Source organism: Leptonotus elevatus, chromosome 7 (genome assembly GCF_054856555.1).
Source record: "Leptonotus elevatus isolate MCC_2025b chromosome 7, RoL_Lele_1.0, whole genome shotgun sequence".
Lineage (NCBI taxonomy): Eukaryota > Metazoa > Chordata > Actinopteri > Syngnathiformes > Syngnathidae > Leptonotus > Leptonotus elevatus.
In genome coordinates, this window is record NC_141245.1 from 26,340,984 (window position 1) to 26,362,143 (window position 21,160).

The 21,160-nt window shown below is 47.5% G+C and overlaps 2 protein-coding genes across 2 annotated transcripts in view; both read left to right on the forward strand.

The window, feature by feature from the left end:
* Positions 1–82: 82 nt before the first annotated feature.
* timm50 (translocase of inner mitochondrial membrane 50 homolog (S. cerevisiae)) lies at positions 83–16,702 on the forward strand. The gene is made up of 11 exons (XM_086080746.1): positions 83–342; positions 2,169–2,334; positions 3,791–3,822; positions 8,580–8,601; positions 11,417–11,475; positions 11,558–11,677; positions 12,342–12,446; positions 12,889–12,987; positions 14,465–14,621; positions 14,688–14,794; positions 16,072–16,702. The coding sequence occupies exons 1-11, from the start codon at positions 151–153 to the stop codon at positions 16,168–16,170; spliced, it is 1,158 nt and encodes a 385-aa protein (XP_085936872.1). The 5' UTR covers positions 83–150; the 3' UTR covers positions 16,171–16,702.
* A 3,434-nt stretch (positions 16,703–20,136) lies between these two features.
* Positions 20,137–21,160, forward strand: part of dlc (deltaC) — a 45,962-nt gene continuing 44,938 nt past the window's right edge. Inside the window, exons 1-2 of the mRNA XM_086080734.1 lie at positions 20,137–20,368; positions 20,864–21,112. Of these exons, the coding sequence (XP_085936860.1) occupies positions 20,297–20,368; positions 20,864–21,112 (321 nt within the window). The 5' untranslated portion in view covers positions 20,137–20,296. The remainder of the gene's footprint in view (positions 20,369–20,863; positions 21,113–21,160) is intronic.

Consider the following 21,160-nt stretch of genomic DNA (forward strand, 5'->3'; position numbering starts at 1 on the left):
CACGCCCATTTCCTCGTTTCCCAGAGGCCCCCGCCCTCGCTAAGAGGTTGTCACCCCTGTCAGTCACAAGCTGCAACCAATCGGGTGGTTTTGTCGTTTTGCTCGGCGGAGTGGAAGGAAGAAGGCGCTCGCCGGTAACCGTCATCCAAGATGTCGGCAGCGTGTGTGTTCCCCATGTGTGTACGAGCGAGCCGGGGCCTTCTCAGGCTTCGCAGCGGCGCGCACGCCGCGATGGACGTCGTACGCATACTGTCCACGGACAAACCGCCGGCCGGCCACGACGGTGCGACGGGCGGTCTGGCGCAGGCGATTCTTCAGGAGCGGCTCCAACAGCAGAGTCAGGTGAGGCGCCGGATTGGGTGCGCTCCATTTGCTCAGACAGTCAACGTCGGCTTGGTGGGGAACGAGTGAATGCGGCTGAACTTAAACGCCAAGGTGCTTATCGGGACGTCCAGGTGCATGAAACAAGCATTTCCACTGGCATGTCCAACCTTTCGTTAGCTTATATTACGTTAAATTATTTTTTCTTTCTTTCCGAGATGATAAAGTAAGGTACGTGGACGAAAAAAGTATGAGTTGTTAAGCCGTTGCGTGTGTCCTACAACGTTTCTATGAACTTTCGATGGGGTGTTAGCTTCTGCTAGCATGCTAGCACTGTCACCAGCTGCGATTCAAAGTGTTTTTAGAGGTAGAACCTGAACAAACACAGCAGTTTCCTTTCTTTTCGATGTTGTTATGTGTGTGCTTGTGATGACAATTGACATAAAGTTATATAAGCATGCGTGTGTGCACCTTTTCAATCATGGCTGTTGCATGGATGATCCCTGCAAAATGGCATGGCTAAGTAGACGAGATCGTCAGCCACCACCTGGTGGAACCTGCTTCTTTCCGGCCACACGGCTGCAGTGCCCTTCAGCAAGACACCAAAACCTCCCAACTGCTCCAGTGGCTAACATTAACTGCGTGGCCACCCACATGGGTCAAATGCAGAGGTCACATTTCGTGGACACGTGTGTATGTAACAAAAAAAAAAAAGAAGGATCTTCAGCTCTCACTTACACCGCAGGTGAGTTCAAACATCATGTGTTGAACCTTGCATGTGTTGTGTTAGCACTGAAATTGGATTGGCATGAAGGTCAGGACTCGGAGCAGAGCCTCGTGTTCTCCCACTTTTCCACCCCTTCGGATTTCAATAGCCCTCTTCCTTCTTCCTTTGAATGCTCACTTGTTTTTGGTAATGAGTTGTAGTAAACTAGAACTGTGCAATTCATCACAATTCAACCGTGATCGTGATTTTCGACTGCCATGATTAAATTAACATCACCATCAGCGATTAGCTTTTCAAATCTGCTGCGTCTCTCATCAAGCACTGACTCAAGCGATTAGTCAGCCCACCATCAGCATGCGAATGCGTCGGCAAGGCTTCATTTAGTCAAACAAGAAGTAAGTCAGGGTAAGAGAAAGTGAAAAATAAAATAAAATAAAACGGAGACGAGCTGGTGCGTCCGAAAGGCGTTCATTGTCTGGATGTGTTTTGGATTCAGGGCAAGTCTCATTAAACTAGATAGGAAGAGACTCATCCAGGTGAACCCTGGTCCATTTTAAAGTCTTGGGCGTTTTTAAAATGAGCGTTTATTCTGAAATAATAATCAATTGATTTTCAAGTTGAAAAAGTGTCGACATATTGTTGAAAAGTAGTGCAGTCAAAGTATAGATGCAATTGAACAAGGCCTCGAAACAAATAATGATCAATTTATTTGATAATTGATTAGTTGCCGATTAATCGTTGTACCTCTAATTTCTATATTGCATAGAAATTTTATTGGTTACCATACAATGATCGAAATAAGGTCAAATGAATTGGCCTTCCTGTTTGTTTCAATGGGAAACATACCTCGCATTGAGAATGCAATCGCGGAGCAAAATCAATTGGAACTCAAGGTTCCACTATTTGAGGATCGGCATGCTATCATTTTGAGTCAAATATTTCCGCACGTCGGAGGCACCGCTGACAGTTTGCCGGGCCGACCAACTTCCTGTTGTTGATTTCAGCGACATGTCCATTTTGTTCGTGCCAAAACGTGCGAGCGCCTGTGATTCGACTTCAAGCCATTGCGGAGCAGTCAAGATGACGTGTCCAGTGTGACATGTGATGCGTTGTGATGCAGGGCCAGCCTCCTCCAGCAGAGGGCGGCGAAGCTGCGAGCGGCGGCGGAGAGCAGGCGACGGGCGACAAGAAGCAGAAGGAGAACACGGCCTACGCCAAGAAGATGGTGCTGAGGCTGGCGGGCCTGATGGGCCTGGGCGGCGCCGTCAGCGTCGTCTACGTATTCGGTGAGCGTCCGTCAACGTGCGCGTGTGCAAGACGCCAAAAGATGCGCAGTTACGCCCTTCGTTCTGTCAAGTGGACGCCATTTTCGGCTTGTCCACATTTCGGTCGGCTGCACGTTGCCTTGCTTCACAAAGTCGTACTGTTGGTCTTTTACATTCCGGTCCTCGAGGGCCGCAGTCCTGCATTGTTCCGCCAACACGCCTGAATCCAATGATCAGGATCGTTATCAGGCTCCTGCAGAGCTCGCTGATGAGCTGATCATTGGAATCATCTGTGTTGGAGGAGGGAACCATCCAGGGAAATGGAGTGCTTGTAATGCATCACGCGGGGAAATTCTTCTTTTTGCGTTTCTTGAGAAAACAAAGGAAAAAGTGATGCGCTTGACTTGGACCGTGCTCCAGTGAGCGAGGCCGGCACATGATTGGCTTCCTGCCCCCCGCCCAGCCATTGTGGCTTGTGGGCGGAGCTTGTCATGCAAAGTTGAACGGCATTGAGACTTTGGATGGTGAAAGCGGCGAGTTGCGACGACGTTCATTTGTTTGTCGCTTTCCAACCTTTTCCATCGGAACTGCCGGCCGCCGTCTTTTCACAAAGCCGGAGGCGGCGGCGCGCCGCGTTGTCGGGCCTTTTTTTTTCCCGGGAGAGGAAATCACCGTGAGGAATTTTCAAGATGCGATGACGGGGAAGGTCGACCCCGATGGCCGCTGCCAGCTGCTCTTTTCGGCTCCTTTTGGGTTGGCGAAGGAAAATGTGGCCGTCGGCGTCCTCGTGACGAACGCGCCGATGCTGCGTGGATTCAACCTTTTTCCTCCTGGAAGTATGAAGACGGGCAGGAATGCGTCTGGGAAATGAGGGGAAAGCTTTCGAGTGTGAGCCCGTCTCAAATATATTCACTATATAATAATAATAATAATATACTCACTATTACTTTAATTAGCAATCAGTATTGTTTTGATTAATCAATGAATTGGATTCGAAAAACGTGTTTTCATTTCTATCCTTTTGTTTAAGAAACAAAATGCCGTTATTTCAATTTGACAGTCCGGGAAAAGCACAAGCATAAATTCTTGCATTGGTCTGGTCCGTAAACATCCGTCAGAAGATCAGCAAAAAATGTTGATCTTTCATCCAAAGCAGACGCACAAAAGCTAATTTGTCTGCTTTCATGGAGGACAACAGAAATGGACCAATATTTACTGTTGAGAGGCTGAAATCGCATCAGTTGGACAATTTGAAGAATTGAAAATAATTATTGTTTAATTGAAGAATGATTGCATCTCTAGCGTTGGGCAAAATTTTCATCACAATTTCCAACCAACATTTTTTTATGCTGAATATTGTCATGGATATTTCTTCAAAAATTGAAATGAGGTGATGAAGATTACTTGGAATGCGTTCATCGACTTCATGCTTGGAGAAAAAGGACGTGCTTGTTTACTTTTTCTTCTTCATTTTCAGGGACCAATTCCGTGGACGAACAAGGACATCTGGTGGGTTACGCGCACGCACACACACACTTGTCTTTGTGTCATCGTGGGGACATCTCATTGACATGATGCATTTCCTACCCCCAATCCTGACCCGAACCTCAACCATCACCCAATTCAAACCTAAACTCTAAAACCAAGCCTTGACCCTCCAAAAAGAGCTCTGAACTTGTGGGGACCAAAAAAATGTCCCCACAATTTCAAGTCGGTCCCCACAATGGTAGTTAAACCTGGAAAAACACGACTGTATGGGCCCCACAATGTAGCAAAGACAAAAAACACACACTCACACACAAGTGGTCCAAGTTGAATAATATATTTTGTCCAATTGAAGAAGTGCCAAAATAAACACCAAAATGAGAAGCAAAGCTTCTGAAATCAAGCCCTCCCACAATACGCGTGCGCGTGCACGTGCACGTGTGAAAAACGAAAAAGGCCAACAAGTGAATCCTTCAACAGGCCTTAGTGAGGATGATGCACATTTGGATGACAAGCATTATACTTTATGTCTTTTCAACACATTTCAAAATGTGAATTTGTGTTAAAAAAAATTGGACACCAATATTTTTTCACTAACGGAAAATAAATGTCACAATATCCAAATATCGGTTAACTTTGACTTTACTAATAATCAGTGACGGTATTGGCCCTGGGAAAAAAAACATGATCTCTTTAGAGCGAGCGCGATCTCATAAGCGGACACACTTTTTTGCGCAGTTGGCGCGCGTCGTTGAAACGCGTCTCCTTTCAAGCGACAACCCCAACGCAGCACACTTCTCTCGCCTTTTGTTCAACGCGTGCGTCGACGCGTACGTGCGACACGAGCGCTTTGGTTTGATGCCCGAGGCGACAATTTCTGCACGACGCGTCTGTCTGGGCAGCATCAAAGAGGCCAAGGAGGGCGACGGGCCCACTCGCGGCACTTGGCTTCAAAGGGCACACTTCTCACACCCACTACGGCACACGCGGCCTTTTGTCGGGACGCTTCCTGCTCGGCTTTGAAGCCGCCACTTGTGACAAACGTTTTATGACGATTGCGCTTCCCAAACGCGCGGCCTGCAAACGGCAATATTTTGCTCAAAGGTTCAAACAACATGTTGTGCTTGGCACAATTGAAGCGCTTTCTTCTCATCATGACTTTTTCACCCTCAAATTCTTCTATTAAAAAAAAAAAACAACAACTTTGTTCTCATAATGTTACAACTTTTTACTTTGGGAAACAAACAGGACTTTTCTTAAAAAAAAAGAAAAATACATTTTATTTCAAGCAGTACCTCTTAATTATTATATAAACTTTACTAGCCCAAAAAAGCTATTTTATTATTGTAGCAGAGGTTTTAAATCTCAACGGGACCGACTTGGTTAAATGAAATGAAAACAACAAATTCCTGTTTTAAAGAAAATACGTTTTTTTTTTGTTTTGTTGTTTCCAACTTTTTACTTTGGGGAGCAAACGGTACTTTAAAAAAAAATTTCAGACAATACCAATTAATTGTCATCTTAAGACTTAAATTATTATTTTTTTTAATAGGGTTTTGTTCTCGTAACTATATAAAAAAGGCACTTTCTGTAAACAAAGCTTTATTTTGGTGAAATTGACTTTCTTTCTGGGAAACAAACGACATAAAAGAGGAGGAAAAAAGCATCTGTGTTCCTCCCAAAACAAACATAAAAGGCTTTATTGATTCTTGTCATGTTTCCCGTAAATAATACAAACCATGCAAAAGAACCCAAAAAGAAGACTGCAAACTGCACGTCGGCTTCAAAGATGCTGTCAAGCACTTTTGTTTTGCTCTCAAATGTTCTGTCTGGACCTTGAACAGAAATGATGATTTTTTTTAAATATATTGACTGTAGTGTCTTTGTCAATGATATCATCAGTTGGGTTTCCATCCGCCCATTTTTATTCAAATTTTGAAGAAAAGCAAAAATAAAACGGAATGGCAACACTAGAAATTCGCAAAAAGAGTTCTTACACTTTTTGAAGCGTATTGAAAAAAGGAAAATGGGAATTTTGCCGATTGGTTTTGCCAATAATCGCTGACAAGACCGGAGACATGTCACACGTACGCTTGCGGTCCCAAAAGCAATGTCGGACAATAAAGTAAGGTACGTTTGGGGGGACGACGAAACGGAAATCTTTTTGGAATTCATTAAAGAAGCGAATATTAACGCAAGATGGAAAACGGCGAAGAAGCGCTGCGGTTTATCGAAAAGTACAAAAGCAAACTCGTACGACGTCATCGCACGGCGCAGTTGCTTCCTGGTCTTTTGCTGCTGGATCACATCTCTTTGGTGTATAGCGCCACCTACAGCGCCGGAGTCCCCTCTCAATATTCGCAACGGAACAACAGATGGAAACGGCAGAAGTCGCGTGTCCGTTTTGCGCATTTTCAGTAAATACGCTGAACTTATTTTGAAACAATTGGATGGAAACCTGATTATTATGTTTACATGCAGCCAAAACTCCAACATTGGAAATATTGACTTGAAAGTGTAACAACAATGTTGTAATTTGTTCAAATGCCGCCCGACTTTAGAAGAGACATTTGGTGGCCGCAGACGTGCGATGGTGACGACCGTCGTTAGTGCGGTGAACTTCCTGCGGGGGCGCCAACGAGCACACTTATCACAGTTGCGCGAGGAGCGTCTGCTCGCGGCGGCACAGGTCACGCGTCTGCTTGCGGCGGCACAGGTCGCGCGTCCGCGCCGCCACACTTGTGGCGCCGGCCGTCAACATGCCAGGTGTCCCCGTGACTGAATGGGCTGCGGCGCCTTGGCACGTCACGTCTGCTCCTTTTGTGGCCGAACCCGCAACGCTAAATACTCGCAAATCGTCTTTGGTCCTTCCACAAGTCGGGTCCCAAAACCATGGCCCGGGGGCCCATTTGTGGCCCGCGGCTTATGAGAAAAATTACATCTGGCCCCCCAAAAAGTTTTATATACTGTAGAGTTTTTTTTCAAAATATGCAATATACTATTTACAACGAAACAATTCACATTTCCGTTCATAACAACGTGGCGAATAAAGATTTTACAGGCGAAAATGCTTGCCTCCATTTTCTGCTCTGCGTCAAGGTCCAAATTGTGACAGCATCGCACGAATGAGAGCCACGACTTAAAAAACGAAATAAAAAAAATACAAATGAATGAATTGTGCCTTTGGCTCCAGGTTGATGTCTGCCGCTGTTTGTCCTGCAGAGGGCAACGTTGCGCACGTGTCATGCTGCGGGATGTTTCTCGCACTCTTGTGTGGAGTTCTTGATTGTTTCCTGCGCCTCACTTCAAAGTGCAGGCACACTTCTCCTCACTTCACCTCCTCCTCCTCCTCCTCCTCCAACTTGAGAGGCCAACAATGCACGCGATTGTTTGAAGGGACTTTTGTGACCAACGGTTCTCGCTCATGAATATTTTTTCCCTGGCATCAGACGCATCCAGTCGGAACAATTCCTGTAAAAACGCAGAAAAGAGTTTGTTGGCAACATTTGTTTTGAAATGATTAAATATGTATGAAGCACACTCGCTTCTTAACTGTTCATTTTAACCTCAGGACACGACCGTAAATGATTAGCTCCTACTGGGCTTACGCTGGGTTCATGTCAAGTTCCCAAATGACCCAAATATTGCTCATTTGTGCACATGACTTCATGGCCCCCAAATTTGTATTTTGCGTGCCACACATTATATTCGCCCGTCATTCAAATCGAAACACAAATTGTGTTTTCATGCTCCCGAGCGCAGTCGTCATAAAATACGTGTTTGCCGCGTGAGCGGCGAAATCCAGAGGAGCGTTTGAGCGAATGCGCTAACGAGGCGCCACGAGCTCATGATGCAAATGCAGCTGCGACTCTGGCGTGCCCGTCACACTTTGGGGGTGCAAAGTTTGCATGCTGGGAGAAAACGAGGGGTGGGGGTCGGGCCAGGTTGCGGGAACGCGTCTCCCCCGCTCGCGCCTCATGCCGAGGTGCCGACGACGCTTTAATGGCCTCATTCGCACCTCCTCCTTTTTTTTTTTTTTTTCTGTCAGTGTTCCCACAGATCCTTTTAAAGTTTTGTTTAGGTTCAGGCAAGGCTCATGGGCTGACATTAAAGTCTGACGTGATGAGAACTCCCAAGAAAAATATCGCAGTATCACCGTTTTGAAACGATAGTGCACTACAATGACCTTTTTGGAATATTTGGGTCAATAAAAACGGCTTTTCCCCCCCCCCCATTGAACATCATCTATTTGGTTTCAAAACAAAATACAGAATATTTTCCACATGAACTCATTGACTGGCAGCCATTTTGACGGAAGCAACCCCCTTCGCTCCCAGCTGTTTTACTGGATTTTGACTGATTGCTGCAATTAGCATTAGAATAGAGCTAAGTTTCATCATTCTTTGCCACATGGCCCTGGTTGATCTCTTAAACTCTGCTGCCTCCTGCTGGCCGTTTTTGCAATAACCACCATTGCGTTAAGGGACCCCTTCAGGTCAGAAGCTGCATCAAAACCTCTCGTTCTTCCTGCCTCGCTTATTGCGAACTTGAGTCCGTGTGCAGAAATGGACGCGGCACAATCCAGCGAGAAATCATCGAAAGTCAAGCGTCGTCGTCGTTCATCCTTGTCGGCCTTTAGCCAGCAGGTGTCGCTCTTCTTGCGCCCTCAACTTGCTTCCCATTTTGCTCCCAATCAAAAGCACCGCTGCTCACACTTGACACTTTTGTTTGCCGCGTGCACGTGTTTTTCTAATAGTTGTCTGTTTTTGCTTGTCTCGCAGATTCCCGATGAGTTTGACAAAGGTGAGTGCTGCGAACGCCTCCTTCTGTCCTTTTAGCGCGTGACGACGCTGCAGCCGAAGCTCCTCAGTGTGAGATTCCTTGAACGCCGCATAGCACGTCGTCTCTTCAATCCACCGGCAAGAAAGTTTTGGGCCGATTTTTGTTTACGGAGAACCGTTAAGAGCAAGAAAAATGTGCTCTCGTTACAGTTGAACTCTCTCGGTACACCTTTAAATTGCAACACCGACGAAAACGTGCTTTGACATGTGAAGAAGGCTTTTCGTACCAGTTGACACTTGATTGCGAGAGTGAGCTGAGACTCGCAACATTGCTTCAAATGCCAATTGTCTCAATTGGAAGTCATGAGCAAACAAAGATCAAATGCGGGGTTCCACAAGGCTCCGTTCTTGGACCCCTTGTATTTATTATCGACACGCTGCCCCTTCTTATCACACTTTAGGTGTCATGACTTGCATTCATTGAGTACGCGTATTCATCAAATCAATGAGTGGATGGACCAGAATGTTCTCCAGCTCAATCGAGACGGAAGTGATTTGTTTTTTTTGTTTTTTTGTTTTGGCCCAAAAAATGAACGGTCCAAGATCAGCGCTCAGCTGGACTCCATGTCACCGAAAGCTACAAATCGTGTTGATGTCATTATTAAGTCTGACCCGAATGTTAACAAGCGCTTAAAAGCGACAACGAAATGAGCTTCTTAGCGTCTGAGAAACGGATCTCGCGGGAAACACTCGTTCATAACATTGAGGCCGATACCCGACATTGAGAGACGATATTCATTTATATTCTTATATTTATATTGGAGACTCGCGTGTTGCGTAGACATCGGAATGACTTTTGGCCGGTGTGTTTACTTACGCAAGCTTGAAATGTGCGTTTGTGTGCGTGTGTGTATCTGATGGAGACGTCAAACTTGGATGTTGCGTCGGCGTTTACAGTGCATCTTGAAATGTTTTCATTCATTGGAAAGTGCGTGTGCGTGCGTGCGCGCGCATACTTGTGGTCTGTGTGTGTGTGTGTGTGTGTGTGTGTGTAATGTGTGTGCATGTCGTGTGAATGTTTGCGTGTACTGTGATTGTGTGTGCGTGTGTAGTTGTTGTTCTCTCTTAAAGCTCCAGAACATTCCTGCCGTGTGATTTCACTTGCTGATGTGGGCAACATAAACACAACGCGCACGTGCACGCGGGGGGGGGCGTTTGTTTGTTGGCCACGTGCATACCAAACCATGGACAAAAAAAAGGAGGAGGAGTCAGCAACAGATGACTGCTGATAAACATCCGCCTCCTCGTGCGCTCCTTCCACATAACTGACTGCGTTTACGTAAATGTCATTTTGTGAAACATTTGCAATAAAAGCGTTGACGCGCGCGAGCGGACGTTTCCTCCCGCGTGCGTGATGGCGGCACACGGCCACGACGCAAATGGCCGTCATTTTTGCGTTTCATTTTCTACGCTCAATAAAAGACATCAGATTAATTTCAGCCGTCAATTTCCTCCTGCTTTTATTCCTCTTTCCTTCCTTTGCTGCTTGTCTCCGTCTTTGGGTGTCCAAATGCCCCTTCTGCCCCCCCCCCCCCCCCATGGGCTGCACACATGGGCCTGTTTTAAAAACGGCTCAACTGCCACGCGATATTGCATTTTTTATTCAATTAAGTTAATTCACGTCACATTTTTTCCCTGCGTAGTTTGTTTAGTCTTTTTTCCAGCGGGCAAAAAAAAAAGAAGTGTTGACAAGGTTTTACAGGAAGTGACTGCACGGTGTGTTCGCAAGCAAAGTGACCAGCATAAGTCACTTTTTAACACGTTCGATTAATCATCACTGACAAAAGTTAGTTAGTTAGCAAGGTTATTTTAGTTTGCTAAAACGAACGAAATAACTAAAATTCCCAAAAACTTTTTTGTTAACGAAATAAAATCAAAAGCAAAATGCTTTAAAAAAACCAAAATTAACTGAAACTACATTTTATGTTTATAAAACAAACTCAAACTATAATTACAGCAAAATGTCGGGATGATTTCAAATGTGATTTGAAGTCCGTTTATTTTGATATCAACGGAGCGAGGACGTTTGAAAGTGTCACGCAGAAGCGACGTCATCGAGATTTCCCAAACTTTAATAACCGTTAGTTCGTTCATGTTCATTTGTTGAACGTTTGAAACGATGTGTACATTTTTCCAAAGATATGTAAATTGCAAATGATGTTCTTCAGCCCTCGTATTGATTTTGTGTTGCGAGTGTCGTCATGGCGAGTTGCGGCAGATGGCCGCTCCCCGCTTGAGCACGCCGCGGCGGCCCCCGGGGAGCATCGGCGCGCGCGTCCCGGTGCGCCGAGGGAGCGCGCACGTGTGGCGTGTCGCTATTGTGGCGACGCCGGCCGCGCGTCTTAATTAGCATTCGTCATTAGCGCGGCGGCAGCTGGACACGCCGCGAGCAGACAGCGAGCCGGCGAGCGCTCATCAGCGGCGACGCGTGGCCACTGACGGCCGTCGCAGGCCGTGCAAATGCAGCCGTCGTCAGGTTGGCAAACAATTGGATGCGATCCTGACTCCAAACAAAAACCCTTTCCAAACCCCAGGATTGGCAAAACTCATAAAAAAAATCCCAAAATGAAAACCTTGTGGATTCATAGGAATTTTTCCCACTCGGGTGCGCCGAGGCACGGTCTGGTCGTCGGCCATTTTACCCGATGCGATTCGCGAAAAGTGTCCGTTTGTGACGGCAGTCCTGGAACTTTTCTGACACGCGTCGTGCGTTTCGTGCCAAAGAAGCCGCCGCTGTCGTCTCGGGCGGGTTGACGGCCGGACGTTGTCTCTTTCAGAACCGCCGGTGGTCCAGCAGCTGAAGAGAACCGCCAAGTACTTCCAGGACTACAGACAGGTGAGGTGGGGGGGGGCCGCAGGTGCCCGAGCCGGACTGAACGGCCGGCGAGATCCTCAGGCCTTGTGCTCGGTGTCGCCAGATGATCATCGAGCCCACCAGCCCCAAATTGCTGCCGGACCCGGTCAAGGAGCCGTACTACCAACCGCCGTACACGCTCGTGCTGGAGCTCACGGACGTGCTGCTGCATCCCGAGTGGTCGGTACGTCGGCACGCAAACGTTGGCCTGTGGTTCCTCGCTGCTCCGGTCGCGTGCGCACACGCGGGCTTATTTAGGTTCCGGTATCAACTTGTGATGATAAAAAAAAAAAAAAAAAAATTATTATTTATTTATTTTTTATTCATTGCCTGCAGTCTGTTTTCAACAGGAAGAATATTTGGTACAAAGCAAATCAATCATTGAATTTTCAACATTTCTTCTTCTCTTCCACACTTTGAAATTGAGCTGATGTTCGCGGTGCTACTTAGCTGGTTAGCTTCCTTCAGTGCAGCACTGCCTTGAGCTACGCGTGACCTCCACTTGGGAATTTTTCCAGATACGAGCCATCAATCTGCCGTCGTTTGCCTCGACTTGCGTTGTCGTCCACTTGCTTCACAATAAGCAAATCATTTTTGGGAAAAAGCGGTTTATTTCAATTGATTCTAAAAAATAAACCGAGAACAAGCGTTATTTCAAAGTCAACTCAAAAAGAGCTAACAATTAGCATCAAAGTGGCAGCGTTAGCATACTTTAAGCACAAAGGGTCTCTGCGCATATTAAAACACTGAGAATGCCGGCGACACTTTGGTTTTGTCCGTTCCTCTTGCAATTTTTCACTTGATTGGACGTGACGCCCAAAGGAATCACAACATTTGCTTGGTTTCAGCTGGCAACCGGGTGGCGCTTCAAGAAACGACCCGGCATCGACTACCTGTTCCAGCAGCTGGCGCCGCTCTACGAGATCATCATCTTCACCGCAGAGACTGGCATGGTGAGACTTGATATCGTGCGCACGCACGCACGTGCGCACGCACACACGCAACACGCACACACACCTGCAGATGGCCCACATTTACGTGTTAGGAGTGTTCCTCGCTATTTCGTCTTTTTTGCAAGTGATTACAAAAGTGGATTTCTTTTTACACTCTTTAACTTCATTTGCGTGATGCCCTCTGTTGTGGGAAAGGAGAGCCCCACTTTCTATTCAATCCGACCGTTGTATTGTTGAAGTGAGCGACGTCTCCGTTGTGAAGCTTTATGAGATCGGCGCAGACGTTTCGGCACCTGACGCTCGCACAAATGACGTTTCGGGCTGCTGGAAGTACGCGAGCGCAAAAGCGCAAAAACGTGGAGTCAACATCTGGAAGTGGCCGATGTCGTTCCAACGTTTTGCAAAGTCATTGAAAGCGCTTTTGTGTCTCTTGTGGGCGCAGACGGCGTACCCGCTGATTGACGGCATCGACCCTCAAGGCTTCGTCCTGTATCGTCTGTTCCGAGACGCCACGCGCTACATGGAGGGACATCACGTCAAGGTGCGTGTCCACCTGCAGCATCGCTCACTTGACAATCGTCTTCCCGATTCCCAAGCCGATCACCTGTGAGCGTGATCGGCCCATAACGATTCCTGCGCCGATGACTTTGCTTATTTGAGCAGTTTTTCCCTTTTAGAGCTTTTCACTGATGATGATTTTAACAATCAATCAATCTGGCAATTTTCTTTCTGATTAGTTGATGGAGTCCAAATGTCCATCCTTTTGTTTGTATCCTTTTATTTTCCTTATAAGGACATGGCCACAAGGGCCTGGGATCGAACCTGCAACTTTGGGATTAGGACACACAACCACTAATCTCTCCTTTCAGCGCAAGAGCGGCGGTCTTTATTCAAAGACGCGCAATGATTGTGTGGACGTTCCGTTCACAGCGCGTGCCGGATGCCCAATTCCCATGCTTTCATTGATTATTATTATTATTATTTTTATCCTGTCGTCGTTGACATTACAAAACCAAATGTGACTTGTAATGTCGACACAACACAAAGCACCAAATTGAGTGAAAGTGTGACGGCCGATGTGCTCCAAAATGCCGTCAAAGCACTACTTTTGTCCAGATGAAACTCCTCAATCCACTTGAAGTCTTCGTGCTCAATCGCAGGAGCCAATTTAGCATTTTTTTTGCGCTTCTAAATCATTGAGAGTCAAACTTCCTTTTTGCCCTTCAAAGTAAAGTAGCTGAAGCGGAGTTTTGTCGCATCGGACAAACTCCCGAGCACAAATCATCCCCGAGGGGTCATCGTTTTGCATTCGTACTTGCCGCTCTTTCGGTGTAGTACCAAAGCTGACCTGTGAGAGGCGCTCTGGACTGAGGAGTCGTCGAGGTGGTGATCGGCAATCGTTGCGCGTCGTCAGCTTGAACCTTTTTCATTTCTGTGAAAATGATTGGCGCCACGACTGTTAAAATGGTGGCCGACATCAGCGGACAGCTGTTGAACTGTGTGCGCGACCCATCGTTTCGCATTTGCGCAGCGAGCGCCGTCAGTCACGTGACGTCATCAAACGTCCAATCGATTGCTTTTTATTGATCGCTGAAGACGATTGACTGACGCGTCCGCCGGGAATGAAACGCACACGAGCGCTTCTGAGGGGCGGGGCATCTCCGTCGATGGGCCGAGCCTCCCCATCTGTCGCTCACGCACGCACCACTAAAAAAGTGTGTGCGTGTTCGATTCCAGGCGGTCTTGAAAAGTTTTTTTTCAGGAGGCGCTCAAAACAAAAGATGGAGAAACACAAAAACAAATAAACACAACTTAAGCAAATTAAGAACAAAAGGAAAATCTTTTTTCTGTCTTTAATTTGATCTCAATCATCGTAAATATGAATGAAAACGTGACGAGAATTGTCCTGTTTTTGTAAAAGTAAGAAAATATTTGCAAATTCCTGAAGTGAAAGACATCGAAAGGATCCGTTTGGACTTTTCTGAAAAGGGATTCCTGGAAATGCTTTTTTTGCTCAGGACGTGTCGTGTCTGAACCGCGACGGCAGCAAAGTCATCGTTGTGGACTGCAAGCGCGAAGCCTTCAGCCTGCAGCCGTTCAACGGCGTTGCGCTCAAGAAGTGGGACGGCGACTCGGACGACCGCACGCTCTACGACCTCGCCAACTTCCTCAAGAGTAAGCGCGCGCGTGACGACCGGCCCGTTGCCGTGACGACCGCCTGACCGCTCTCCCTCTCGGCAGCCATCGCCATGAGCGGCGTGGACGACGTGCGCTCGGTGCTGGAGAACTACGCCTCCGAGGACGACCCCATCGACGCCTTCAAGCGCAGGCAGGCGCAGCTGGCGCAGGTGTGTGCGGCGGCGGCGGCGGCGTGCGCTCATGTGCGTTTGCGGTTGTCCAGTGGCGCCCGGTGGAGCCGCGCTGCTCGCCAGAGGTGGCAAATCCAGGTCCACAAAGTCAAAACCCTGCCCCCGTTTGGCTTTAGCGCCAGCCGCTAGCTAGAGCTAGCTCCCATGGTGCTCGTTTACCTGCTAGGCAGCTAGCTAGCTAGCTCGCTAGCATCTGGCGCTAAAGCCAAACGGTGGCAGGGTTTTGACTTTGTGGACCTGGATTTGCCACCTCACAAATACTCCGTCAGCTGTCACGGGGCACATCGTACAGTATCTCACAAAAGTCAACACACCCCTCCCGCACATTTCTGCAGATACTTTTCATTTCGGGCTGAGCAATATGTCCAAAAAAAGAATTCTCAATTATTTTATTTGAAGAAAGAAAGCAAGAAACATTTCTTTCAAAATAACAAATCGTGCATAACTTGCGTCGATGTGTCTTATGCAAAATGAAAACGACTTTGAAGAATGCAGAAGATGCCGAGCACATTTATTCGGACACGCCTCGCTTTGTTTCTCTATCGAGCTCAATCAATAAAATGACAAATCGATCAATTCCATTTTGCAATCTATCGTTTCATAGACAACCCGATGAAAAGCGTGTAGCTTGTAGAACAGCGTCCATTTATTGCCCCCCTCAAACTATCTCCAAATACAGCCGCTAATAGCTGGCAACAAAAGTGAGCGCACCCCTACGGGAAAAGTGGCAGTTTGGTGATGGAGCCCGAAAAGCAACCTCACGTTGTTTATTTTCCAAAAGTGATTGCTTTCAAGCTCCGAAACGGCGCCGCCGTGTGGACCAACTGCCCAAGCGCTAAGAAACTTGTGCGGCTACGTTGTAACGGGCTTTTGCGTGGGCGGGGCCTGAGACTTTGTGCCATGTTGAACTTTGGACGACCAGCGCGAGACAATTGAACACACCTGAGACCTTGTAACACGAGCCAGTCAAAAGTGTGCTCAATTTGGACATTTTTCCACTTGGGGGTGTACTCACTTTTGTTGCCAGGAGTTAATGGCTGTATTTGAGGGAACAAAATCAGCTGTAGACTTTTCTTCAGTGTGAAAAGATGTTATGAAATATGTAAGGGGTGTGCTGACTTTTGTGACATCCTAATGTATATAAACGAGGAGCTGCTTGCTATTTCGACACGAGCAAGTGGTGGACTGGTCGCCGGCCAATGTTTGGGATGACTGCGACAAACACGTATTAACAATGTGCGTGCGTGCGTGTGCAGGAGGAGGAGCAGCGCGTGGGCGAGTGGTCGCAACAGAAGAAATCGGGTCTGTCTCTGGGCTCCATCGCGACGCGCTTTTGGCGTTCCAAGCAGCAGTGAGCGAGCGGGCGAGCCGGCGGGCGGGCGAGCGAGCGAGCGAGCGACACGTCTCGACGGGCCTCCAATCAAATCCAAGAAACACTTGCTGCTATTTTGGGGTGAGCGCAGATTTCACTAGCCCCTCCCACTCCTGGGAACGGAGCGTCTGATAGGATTTGGGGCGGGGGCGGGGCTGGGGGCCCGGAAAGTGGCCGCCGCCCCCTTCAGATCTGACAAATCATCAATAAAGACAAACGACAAACAACTTTGACACCATCGCAGCCACCGCAACAAAGATGGCGGCGGATGATGTCATCACAAGCGGACAAGATAACAGCACCTCTTTTGATCATGTGACCACTTCTTGTCATGACCATTTTTCTTCCTGGCGTGTATTATTTTTTATTTTTTTGGTATTATTTATGAACATTTATTCCTTTGCCAACTTGTTGCGTCATCTCCAACGTCTTCCTGTCTTCTTTTCAGTTTTTTTTTCTCTCACTTGTTGTATGATGACATCATCAATTAAAAAACAACACTCAGAAGAAAAAAACTCCTCCTACTTTGTTTTTCTTCTTGGCAGGAAGTTCGCATTTCAAGTTGGATTCGTTTTGTGTGAGCCTCTTAAGGCCTTTTTCAAATGTGTTTTATGAATCAGTTCTTGGCTCAAAGTTGTGATTGGCTCGAGTTTGGGCAGAAAGCGTTTCTGTCCGCTCGAAATTGAACTTCAGGCACAAAGTGGACGTCCACATTTTTGGTCTGGAAAGCTCGCGTTAAAATGCGGTCCGGTCCAGTTGCAATTCTTATGTCCAAATTGTTGATCAATTTTGGGCACAAACCTCCAAATTTGGAAATGTTCATCTTTCGTCCGATCGTGCTGAATCGTAAATGCCTGAGACGGCGAGCGAAAACGGCCATTGTAGCTTACGGCGCGTATTTTTCGTCTTCTCTTAATTCCGGCGCGTCTCATCCGGCAGATGTCGGTGCTGCCGTGACGGCGCGCGGCGCAACGCTGCAAATGCCGGCAATGTTGCGGGAAGCCGTCTTGAGGCCCCAAAGTCATTTTGTTTGTTTGTAATCGCCGTCCGCGATCGCCCGCACGGCGACGTAGGAAATTCGCTTGCGGTTCTTTTACAAGCGCGTAAAGTTTGGTGCGAAAGCTCGTTAGGGCGGCGGAAGAATTCCGAAGCGCTCTGATCATCTCGCCGCCGCATGCGTTCTTGGCACTTCCTGGCGATGACGTCTCGTCTTCACTTTCTGCTTTTGCTCAAGTTGGACGGCTGGCGTCGCGTTTCAACTTTGTCGTTTGTGGCAAATTTCACACAAATCCAAGAAACTGCAGCCAGATCTCTTTTTAATTGCTTTACCTGCAAAAAAAGAAAGAACAAAAACAAGCAAAATGTCTCCATTATTTCTTGTCTTACTGTCAAATTGTGTGAATAACAAAACCTGACTTTCAGTTTTTCCAAAATGTCTGATTGCGACGGCTTTGGAAGCTCACGATGATCGTGACATCGGGAATTAAAGCCTAAAAAGCAGCAAACCCAAGATGGAACCCTGAGGAACACGTTTGCTCGCACGTCAAAGGTTCACGTGCGGCTTGCAAATGTTGTCCACATGAAAGCTAAAAAAAAAAAATTAGCAAGAGTGAAAAGTTCTCGATGGATTTGAATTGAATTCAATTGAGAACGTTTTGTTGAACTTGACAATCAAGTGATTTTTATGTAAAAAATTTTTTTTTTGCTTTAGTGAACACTGCCGCGTTTTATGACTTTAGGACGACCATGTGTCCCCCACCCGAGGACCCCCCCCCCCCTCCACCCCCCACCCAACATGCTAATAACAAAGTAAGTAACACCTCCGGCACTTTCACACTTCAGTTGAACTGCTTTCAAAGACTTTTGGGATTGGCCAGAATTCAAAATGCGGTTTCAGAACTCGATCGAATCAAAACTTCAGGCTGAACTTCACGCGTTTCTAATACATTTGAGCAAATTTACTTCTTTTTTTTCCTTTTCTTTTTTTTTAAACTGTATTGAACCGTTTGTAACTAAAGATGACGTTGTTCTACTTTTAATTACGGAAGCGTGAGTACGGATACGAAATATCGGTACGAGCCTTATTTCAAAGTGTCCGTTGGCAGTACCGCCGCCCCCTTGTGGCCATTTTTACGATCGGGAACTAAAGACAACATGTCTGACAGATGCCCTTTTTCAACCAAGTATTTCGTTTGGGACTTATAGATTATTTATTTATTAATTGTAATTCATTTTATTGTGGTTTTATACAAATGTATTTTACGTGCAAATGAAGAAAAAAAAACAATAGAAAATTGCCTTTAATTTCTTGCAATTTGAAGGAAAATGCCGCCTTGGGAGTACGTACGTCTTCCTTTAAAATGATCTGTCACTGATTTTGTGATTTTTCTTTGTGAATGTATCGGTATGGCATCGGTACCGACTTAAGAGTTGAGCACTCCACAGGTAGCTAAGGTATGAAACATCCCTCTTTTTTGAGAGTTGAATTTGAATCCAGTGAAGTGGTGAAGGTTCAATGGCAACTTTTACATTTCAAATGACCCCATTTGCAATGAAACAAGAAAATAAAAGGAAGGAAGACAAACTCTCATGATTGACGGAACAGAATGTGTTTGACCCCCCCCCCCCCCCCACACACACAACCCCCACAACCCCAATTCGTTTGTTGGCGTCCGTCGTGCGCGTGTAAGTGTGCGTCTTCGCACCTGACATTTTCGTCACGCGTAGTCGCACCTCGGCAGACGTTCCCACGACACCCCGCCGGGAAGAGGAGCAGGAGGTATAATCACCCCCCCCCCCCCCCTTCCCCCCAATTCCCACCTCAGAGCGACACGAGGCCTTCACACGCATGCACGCCCCTTGCCTTGGTGGAGTTCACACCTTCTGCACGCCGCCCGCTTGCCACGCGCGAACAAAAGGGCGCGTGGCAAGGCGGGAGGTGTTTGGGGGGGGGGTCTCAATGGGCAGATGGCGGGCGATCGAATATGCATACATTTTGCTGGCGCGCTTCCATTCTCATGCAGCGTGCACGCGCGTCTTCACGGGGAGAGTCTTTCTCTCTTTCGTTTCTTGTGGATTGTGTGTTTGTTCACACGCGCGCGCAGATTAGAAGCGTGCCCGTATATGAGGCACGTGCCCTCATTTAGAAGAAGAAACCAAAAGGGGGTGTGGCCAGTAAAGCGCAAAAAGCTGATATGACGTCATGGCGTCTGCTGTAGCTTTCATTAATAATTTTAACATGTTTGTGTGTGTGTGCGCGTGTTCGTAAAATTGGCGTTTGTGCTGTTGTCGTTTTGACCGAGAAGCCAAAAAAGTGTTTTTCCAAACATTTATTTTCAAAGGCGGTTGCTATCAACAAATTCCCAAAAGATACTTTGCACTTTGCAATGTTGCAGTCTGTGCATAATCATTTCATCCGCAGAATGTGCTTGCGTTTGACACCCTTGCGCGCCGTGCATGGATCTGCGTGTGCGTGTTGATATGTTGACGATATGTTGACGATATGTTGACGATATGTTGACGATATGTTGACGATATCTGCATCGATCGATGGAATCGCCGGCCAGTGTTGAACTTTATCGACATCAAAAGCAAGTGTGTACTTGCATGTTGGTGACGTCACGATGCCTGGCGGTGTCGCTTGACTTCGTCCCAACTTGTGAAAAAGTTTGCCGAGCATTGTGTTGCGTAGCACCGGAAGTCACGTGACATCCCGCCGGCGCTTGATTAACGTGAAAGCACTTTCGCTTTGACGTTCATTGTTTGTTATTTTTAGCGTTTGGACGAGTTGGCTCTGCAAGTGGACGTTTTTTTTCTTTTCTTTTTTTTGCAGTGGACGCCCGCCCCGATACCCCCCCCCCCCCACCTCACCCTCATTGGCGCCCCCACCTCCTCCTGACTGCTATAAAGGGAGTCGTTCCCGGCTGGCGCTTCAGTCCACAGTTGAACCTTCAACCCGCCTACCTGCTGCTGCTGCTGCTGCTCCTGCGCTCGCGCTCGCTCCCGCTCCCGCCTCTTTCGCTATCGTCAGGAGCGCGCGCGCGTCCGTCGTCCTCCTGCTTTGGACTTTTGGGACCCGACGTCGCGGTGTTGTTCTCGCGTTCCCGCGGATGCAACTCGGAGGCGCCATGTCGCGCTGCCTGCTGGCCGCTCTGCTCGTCATCGTCACGCGAACGCGCACCGTAGGTCAACTTTACCTTTGACGTCCATTGACGACTCCGCTTGACTGACGTCTGCTTTGATTTGACTCGTCTTGACTTGACCCCGCTCGAAACGCGCGACCTTTGACTTTGCCATCGCTGTCGAGTCGTTCGCTCATTGCGATTTTTTTCAACATTTATGACTTTGTACTTATTTTCATATTTGCACGTGTGTGTGTGTGTGCGTGCGTGCGTGTTCAGGTCAGTTAGATAACATCAGCAGGAAATAATAAACCTGCTCTTTAATGTCTTGACATGATTTGCTTTCTTGCCTTAATAATTATAATAATAATTATAATAATAATTTAACTGTCTGGCTTTTACTATTTATTTGTTAAATGGTCTCAACTTTCATTTTCATAAAATAGTTTGTATCACTTCGATGGAAACAATTGACAGGTGCGTGTGTGCGCGTGTGTGTGTGTTTGTGTGTGTGCGTGTGTGTCCCACGTTTGGTCCGAATGACGTCACCCGCAGACGGAGTCGTCCGGCGTGTTCGAGCTGAAGATCGAGTCGCTGACGGGCACGAGCACGCGCGCGCTGTGCCGGCCACCTTCGCGCGCGTGCCACCTCTTCTTCCGGGTGTGCCTCAAGCACGCGCAGGACGTCATCGACCCCGAGCCGCCGTGCACGTACGGGACCGCGCTCACCGACATCCTCGCCGCCGACCCCGACTCCATCGGCGGGAGCGCGCCCCTCAGGGTGCCTTTCCACTTCAAGTGGCCGGTAAGGGCGCCCCCCCCCCCTCCCGAATCCCCCCTCCCGCATATATCC